The sequence below is a fragment of the Atta cephalotes genome, assembly GCF_000143395.1.
Source record: "Atta cephalotes unplaced genomic scaffold scaffold00104, whole genome shotgun sequence".
Taxonomy (NCBI): Eukaryota; Metazoa; Arthropoda; class Insecta; order Hymenoptera; family Formicidae; genus Atta; species Atta cephalotes.
Genome location: NW_012130168.1, coordinates 118,651 through 127,275, shown reverse-complemented (window position 1 = coordinate 127,275; position 8,625 = coordinate 118,651). Strand labels below are relative to the sequence as shown.

General features: G+C 33.1%; 2 protein-coding genes across 2 annotated transcripts; both read right to left on the bottom strand.

Moving 5' to 3' along the window:
- Positions 1-949: 949 nt before the first annotated feature.
- LOC105625024 lies at positions 950-3,827 on the bottom strand. The gene is made up of 3 exons (XM_012206364.1): positions 3,420-3,827; positions 3,220-3,318; positions 950-2,848 (listed from the first exon to the last, which is right to left on the bottom strand). Exons 1-3 carry the CDS (start codon positions 3,825-3,827, stop codon positions 950-952), a joined length of 2,406 nt encoding a protein of 801 aa, XP_012061754.1.
- A 3,728-nt stretch (positions 3,828-7,555) lies between these two features.
- On the bottom strand, positions 7,556-8,180 carry LOC105625023 (the record flags this gene model as incomplete). The annotated part of the gene is made up of 2 exons (XM_012206363.1): positions 7,556-7,664; positions 7,882-8,180. Coding segments are annotated over 2 exons (408 nt in total), but the record flags the coding sequence as incomplete, so codon positions are not given.
- Positions 8,181-8,625: the final 445 nt, after the last annotated feature.

The window sequence follows — 8,625 nt, the reverse complement described above, 5'->3', positions numbered from 1 at the left end:
GTGTGTATATATATATATATATATATATATATATATATATATATATATATATTATTATATATGTATATTTACTTTTATATATATTTATCCGTTTATTATTATTTGGACTACGAGATTGGATAGCCGCTTAGCATATTGGTAATACAGACGACTTTAGGATCTGCAATTTGTTTATTTCAAATTTAACATTTTATATCTTCTAAACGAATTGATCGAATTTTAAAAAATTAAAACAGAAATGTAGAGAAATGTAGAGAAAGACTTTTCTAATGATGTATCATTTGACTCACTTTCCCATTTGAAATTTTTTAGAGATTTTTTGACACACTCCCGTGCGCGTGCTCGATAAAAAATTTCTTATTTAAAACGAATATTTTCTTTAGATTCATTATTTGCATATGTGTCATGGCATTTGTGTAAACGTACGCGGTAAACACGGTATTAATGCTTTTGCAAATTGCAGACTTATAAAGTCTGTTTCTACTGTCGTATATTTAATTAAAAATTGCCGCAAGTGTTTCAAAGTGAAAGAAAATAAAAGAAAATATCTAAATGAATAATACTAAAAGTAACAAATGCTTTTATGCACGTTAATATTAAGGTAATCCTACTCGATTTCGAATATCGAAACGGATAAATGTAACACTCGCAAAACTAGAGACCCAGACAACATTATGTTCAAAAATCGAAGATATCTTAAAGATTGCTTTAAAAGACATCTTATAATATGTCTTAAAGCAATTTTTAAAATCGTTTTATGTTCGCATTTTGGATGTAATGTAATCTGAATATATAATATTAAAATGAGAAATTGTTGTGAAAAAATTAATGTAAATTCAATCAATTTCAACATAGCTTTATTCATGATTGAGACTCCTCGTGGTTACAATCGATTGTTTAGTACGTGTCGGCAATAATTCAGGACTAGTCATGAGATACACAATGATGTTTAAAGACTGTAACGCAAGAGCAGAGGATTGTTAAATTTCTTATAGCACTCGGGGTTCCTGAAGTCTCTAGGTAGGAGCTTCCAGACTCGTCCACCGTGGTGGAGTAAAGAGGCACGTATTTTCGGTCTTAGGAAACTGAACGTGATTGGGCTAGTGGTATCGAGTACGCGGCCAAACAGAATCGATTTGTTCTTCAGGGTGACCGAAATGATGTCGCCCGGTAGTAGGTAGTCATAACCGAGAGCACTAACTATCTGTTCTCTGGGCAGGACGATGTTGAAGCCACCCGAGGAAATGGCAGAGCTGCTAGCCACGGCAGCCGAGGAGGTCGATGCGGCGGCGGATGTGGCAGCTGATGCGGCAGCTGATGCGGCGGCTGATGAGGCGGCAGCCGATGACGGAACCACGACGGGTAAGACTCGCGAACGAATCAGTGGATATTTGATTCTGCGATCAATGTCCAGATCAAGGCCACGATATGTAGACGGTCCGAGGACGGTGCGATCGCCTCCCGTGGAAGCGGACGCGCTTGCAGCTGCAGCCACGGTCGCTGCCGCGGGTGCAACAGTGGACAGGCTCGGTCTATATTTGCGCAACGGCAGGGTGAATGGCACTCGTCCAGCAACAGGGGTCGAGATGACGTTTGCCGCTGAGGAAGCAGCCGCAGCGGAGGCGGTTACCACGTTGTCCTCCAAAATGCTGGGCACGACTTCCGGTTGAATTAGAGACGCAGTTGGATAGCCTGATACTATCGGTGATTCCATTATCGTCGGTTCAGCGGAAAATACCGGCTGCGTCTCGGCGACGGTGGCGGTAGCGGTGGCGGTAGCGGATGCCGAGGAGCTCGCAATTTCAGTCCCGATAGGAACGACGGGTGCTATCGGTTTTATCACTGGGCTTACTACTGGGACACTACCAATAGCAACAGAGCTCGACGCGCTAGACGCGCTGGACGTCGTCACTGTGGTGCTCTGTTCAATCGGTCCGTATCCAAAATTACCACAGAGGGGTATTCTTGACAAGTATGAGCCGATTCTGGAGAACGCCGAGGGTAAAGCGATGCCTCTTACACCAGTTCTAATTAGATGAGGTAGTCCAGACGCATGGTAACCATGGTAGAAGCCGCGGAACGAAGATAGCACTTCCGCCAATGATGTCTGATAATCCGGAACAATGATTGAGCTATCGCCGGTGGTGGCCGCCGCCGCCGCCGCTGCCGCTGCCGCCGTTGTTGCCGCCGCTGTGGACGCCGCAGACGCCGCAGACGCCGCTGTAGACACGATCGGTTCTGTTACTATCTCCTCCAGCGGAAGTACCGAGCTGAATCTTCCCAAATGATGCAAGCTCAAACGTAGATGAGAAAACAAATGCGCGAGGACGTGACGAATGTGTGTGCGGAAGAGATCGATGCCAAAGTGCAGCACTTTGAAGAAGACGTGTTTGAGCCGATGAATGGCACCAATGATGCTCGGGAACGGTACGGCATCTTGAATTATATCGGGCAAAATCAATAGATGATGGGGTTCTTTGATAACGACGTGGAGAAGATGCGAGGTGTGATGAAACAAGTGGCCCAAGATGTTGTCGGAGGCATCCTCAGCTATCAGTGGCCCCAAGCTAAGCCCGGACCTCAAGTTGCGCAAGACAATTAGGCCGTAGTGCCAAAATTTCCTCAGCTCACAGAAGAACTCGTGCACGATCGTACCCGATACGTGGAAGTGACCGTGCGAGAAAGCCTCGACCTCGCAAGAGTGAGCATCCAGATCGACCAGAGGAACGGCATCCCACGGATTCGCTCCAACAAGTCCATTTGATACGGCTGCGGCTGCGGCTGCGGCTGCGGATGCGATCACTTGACGCTTCGGCAAATTACTAAACCTCTCAGATTTCGTAGTATTCTGCGAATAAACGAATTAAAGATAAGGACCTTTAATCATTTAAGCAGCACGTCATTTCTATTTTCAAGTCAAGTTTAATAAAAGTTTAACATTTTGAAATATATTATGTGACATTATAATATATATAGTTATAATACCATATAATAATAATCATCGTAGATTATTAACTATATATATATTTTCTGCCCTTTTTCTCCTTTAGTCTTCTTTCTCCATTATTTAAATATGAATAAAATAATTTTGCAAGTTTCTCTCAAATGAGGTTTGCTAAATTTAATAAATTATTATTAAATTATTATTAAATTATTATTAATTTAATAAATTAATTCTACATTGCACTGCATAGGTATTGTAATAATAATACACTTTACCTCTCGCAATTGTTGCAATCTCTCAGCAATGTCCTCTTCATCCGCAAGAATCAATGCTTGAATGAGGTCGTGCATACTTCTGTACGAAAATACATCATCCTGAAAGAAGAGAGAATCGAATTTAGTTTTATTTTCATTCTGATACATTATTTCTGATACATTATTCTGACAGTAAATAAATAGTATATTTCAATTATTACCTGAGCGTCTTCCTCTTCTTCTACAATATTGTTGTTTGTTTTAGGCTCGATATTCAATTTCTCCTGCTCCTTGCTGTTTTTAACATCCTTTGCCTCTTCTCCGAGCGTTCTTCTCTCATAGATGGATTTTGGCTCCAACGATTCTTCTTCTAATTCCAAAGGATTATTATTTTTTAGATGGAATACTTCGGTTTCCTTCTCTCTCTTTTCCCGAAGAAATGGTCGCAGTTCATGATCGAAATGCTTCTCAAAGGTATTAGGGATATCTAAGTTGTGCTTGGCATAAGCCGAACTTAGAGATAAAGAGGCCAGAAAGGTGATGGCAAATGCCGCGAGGATATTATTCGTATTCACCATGATGAGTTTCGATGAGAACTCGATGACACTAGCTACAACAGGCTGCTTCATATACTCTCAGGACTATTATCATCGTGTCCAGATTCGGCACGAAGATCGTGATGGAATCAAAAAACACCGAAGATTGTTGGCTGACAACGATCGATTAACCAAGATACGTACTGATGCGCGTGAGATTATCCATGATTTCATCAGCGTCTCGCTTTATAATGGAGCACGATTCATCAACATTATTGCTTGAGAGATTGTTAATATATTTTTTACGTAACACATATTTGTACAATAATTCTGAATTCTTTTTTTTTCTTGCCAATGATATAAAATATAGCAACGTACTTTCTCTAGATATGAATATTTAATATATTACATGGTATGCACGCGCATACCATGTATTTATATATTACATAATAAATGTAAGTATATATTAATATTTAAATGATAATGATAAATGTCAATTTGCGTTTATATTATACGTATGCAGTGTATTAGAAATTGAAAACAATTTATTTCAGAAGTTTAAGAAAAATTTTTAATCATATGTAATGTAATCATATGTAAATGTTGTAAGTTACGACTTAATATATAAATATATTGATTTATATGTATAAGCAAACTATCAATCGCCAAATTAGGGTCAAATTCGATTAGAAATTGATGACAAATCCGGTAGCATCTGTGTGTCAGCAATAAATTCAGCAATAAGTATTTTGCTAGCAAAGCCTGCATACTTAGACAGCAAATTGATAGAAAAAATCAAGCAAAGCTTTAGTCGATTTTGCTTTTAATCGTTTTTGTCAATTCATTATCAAATTATCATAAGCTTTGCATGATTTTGTCGATTTGTTATCATGTTATTTGTTACGTCAACAGATTTTATTATGCATCTGTCATTAATTTGCTAACATTATAACAGAATATAATAGAATTTGCATTAAATTCTGTTAAATTGCCTTTTTGTCGAAAAAAATTTGTGTAGTAAGCATTTGATAAAATTTTTAATGACATAAATTGTAAATAAAGAAGAAAAACTAATAGATCGATGAAAATTTGAATATTTTCCACATAAATTGGCTTAGTTTTTGATATCTCGTATAATATAACGTAATTTGGTATATATGTATATATTATACGTACAATATACGTACATATATGTATATGTCACTTATTATTTACTAGTATTTATAAATTTGCTTTACATTTAAATAGAGGAGAAGATGATATTATAGCCAGTATATGTATTATGATCTTATCTCCGCTATTATATAGCGAATCTTAATGACTTACTTATTATTTATTCAAGCTCGCCGTTATACCATGACGCTAATATACCGCTAATACTCAATAGTCAGCACTTATAACGCATTTTTTACTTTCAAGTATTTCGAAAAACGTTTCTGACGGACTTTTTAGCATTTAATTGCACTTCCTCATTTTTCTTAAACTTGAGCGTATTGTCACATGAATATATATATTTTTGAATCTGTTATTTGTATGTGTAATCAAAATGTTATTTGACTATATATATTTTGACTTAAACAAATTTAAACAATAGACATTTTGCTAATATGGATTGCCCTCTATGGATTGATTACTTATGACCTCTTTTTTAAGGTTTTCATATCAAAATAATTGTTTGATAATTGCTTGTAGTTCTACTGTTAATCTATAGTTTATATTAGGTGTAGTAAAAAGAAATCCATTATTTTTGCATGAAATTGAATGGAAAAATAATGGATTTCTTTTTACTATACCTAATATTATGTGTACTATTTTTAGTACTGAAACTTTTAATACTGAGCAACTTATATATATGCAGAAGTTATGTAAATGTACATTCAAATACATTCATTTGTATATATTTTAAAATGTTTTACTTTTTTGTTAATTTTATAATCAAATACTGTTTTCTAAAGAAAACTAATATTTTATGGCTATTTTTATGTGGAAGGCCACATTACTACCTATTTTTTTCTTCAAGTCATTATGCAATGTCGCCATGCTTTTATTAATAGTATCCTAAATAATAAATATTTCGTAACTTTGAGTCCAGAATCGATTCAACACATTTAAACAAATGTAATTGTCAAGTTTTAAACTTAAGTATTGATTATCAACAAAGTTATTGTAAATAAAATTTAACGACGATGCCATAATACCATCTTCTCCTCTACTATTATCGCTTATTATATTATCTCGCAGAAAAAATCTGATTTATAATCTTGATATTGTATATATATGTATGTTGCAAGTATTACAAGCTATAAATAGTGATGTAAGATTAAACAATTTATGTACATATAAGCAAATCCATTTTTATTATAGATAAGGATCAAATTAATGTATTATGCTGACATCGTATAATCAATTTTGCTACTATGTCGATTCGGTTCTTTTATTATACTTAATTATACTTTTATCACACATGTCATTAAATTTATAAAATAAAAAAAATTGTATAAAACTTTCTATAGTTATATTTAATTATTTAATTATTTATAAAACTTTGTATAGTTACATTTAATTATTTAATACAACAACGTCAAATAATTACAAACTATAAAGGGAGCATAAGAGTCGAGCACAATAAATAATTTCTATTTAATAATTTTTTTTCTATTACATAATTAAATTATTATTATATTCAGTTACACATAATACAATACAATGTTTCCTTTCTTAAATGTTTTCGGTTCATTTTCGAACCTTTTTCAGAGAATCCGATATGATGAATATTTTGCAACTATTAATTATTCGTTGATGTATGTACAATTACGTTATTTGTATCCGTATATTTTCGATTGTTTCTTAATTTTTGAACAATTGTAGGAGAGTTCCGTTGAAACGCTACTTGATTCCCAGACGATTAATCGATTGAATAAAAACTGGAATGCTATTTTTATTATGAAATAACCATAAATAAGAGGAATGACTATAACAATTACAATTGTGATGAAAGTTGCTCTCCATGAACATTGGAGATATTATTGTATCTCATGTGTGCATCAGTTAATATGAAAAAAGTAATAAAAAGTAATAAATTAATGATAGATATAATATAAAAAGTAATAAATTAATGATAGATATAATATAAAAAGTAATAAATTAATGATAGATTTTATTCAAATGTTCAAAGTAAAGATATAAATCAGTTGTTCAAAATTTTAGTAAAAAAAATTAAAATTAAATTAAATAATTTATAACACACTACATTCTACAGCTGTCACTGGCTGATGAGTCGAGGATAATATTACAGAGTTAATTTGTCGATAAACAAGTTTTGTGGAGGCTTTCAATATCTATTTGTAAATTTAAACATTTTATTTGTGTTTTATTAATAAATAAATAAAATTTCAGAAATCAATCTTTTCTCTCGTATAATGAGGTTCTTCATCTAAAATAATAATAACATTTTCCCCATTCGAATTCATGCACTCTATGATCTGGTTATGACTGACCGAGTAGATGTGAATATACATTTATATTAAAATTAATCAAATAAAGCATGAACTTGAAGAAAAAACTATATTTATTATTGTTTGTTAAAAAAAAACATTTAAAATTGTTATAATTGTTGTAATATTTAAAGATTTAAAAAAATATAAAACATATCTCAACCGCTTTAAGTCAAAAACAAAAGAAGAAATACGTAGAAGATAGGAGAGTAAAAGGATTGTTAAAAATTAAAATTATTTATCTTAAATCTCTCTTTATTTTTTGCTGTCGAATACTATGTATTTCTCACTTGATGAGAGATACCGCGTTATCAGAATTAAATAATTTTATGCCGTATTACAGCAGCTAGATGTCACTTGGCAGGCGGGGATTAAAATTCTGTCGATTTTACTGGTGAGGTCGGTTAAAAGATTAACAGATTGTGGCGTTGGCACTCTGAAATAAAAATGTTAATTGTTGATAAAATGTTTTTCAGTGAAAATAATCTGAATTATTTGGCAAAGATGCATTACATATTAGCAAAATGATGAAAAGAGAACTAGCAAATAAATAAATAAATATATATATATATATATATATATATACATATAATCTGTAATTATAAATGGAATTTGTTCTTTTATAAATATAGTATAAAAGAGAAAAATCTTACGAAACTGGTGAAGGTGAAGATGGCACTTGAAAATCGAAATCGTATCTCCTCGAAATTGGCACAGACGGAGGTGATAGAGCCTGGATGTTGTATGCGTAAGATTTCCTTTGAAGAGGATCCGGCGTAATTATTTCCGAGGGCTGTGGCACTTGAGGTACTTGTACAAAAATTGGATATTCCATTCGCGGTTGATAAGGGATCGGCTTGGAAGAGATAACTTGATAATTTAATTTCAGTGGTTGATAATCGCAAGATTTAGATGGAACAAATTCCGTCACAGGCTTCGCAGGTTTCTGTAAATTATTTTACAGATACATATTTATTGAACAATATTTATTGAACATATTTATTGAACAATATTCACTTAGATCGGAATCAGGTCAGACTATGCATTGAAGATTGAAATTGAAGATTGAAAGATTGAAATTTAACCAATCCAAGCAATAAAAGCTAAAATTTCTTTGTTCTTATTGGTCAAATTTAAATCTTCAATGCGTAGTCTGATTCCGACTTTAGACATACTTATTACATAGTAAAATTGAAGAATAGATGTATATATAGATATCGTTATTGTGTAATACATAAGACAGTTAGCATGCCTGAAATGTTACACGTCATATAAGAATAATTAATTTTTGATTACTGATAATTCTTTGATGTTTAATAAGTTTGATGATTAAAGGTAATGTACGTTATAATGTGCATCTAAAAAAGATACTATATTATACAATAAGATATATATAT

Excerpts from the sequence above, each read along its gene's own strand:
- LOC105625024 (XM_012206364.1), bottom strand. The coding sequence starts at position 3,827 with ATGAAGCAGCCTGTTGTAGCTAGTGTCATCGAGTTCTCATCGAAACTC. Across the intron at positions 3,319-3,419 it reads AAGAAGAGGAAGACGCTCAG|GATGATGTATTTTCGTACAG; the intron begins GTAATAATTGAA and ends CTCTTCTTTCAG. Across the intron at positions 2,849-3,219 it reads GATTGCAACAATTGCGAGAG|AATACTACGAAATCTGAGAG; the intron begins GTAAAGTGTATT and ends GTTTATTCGCAG.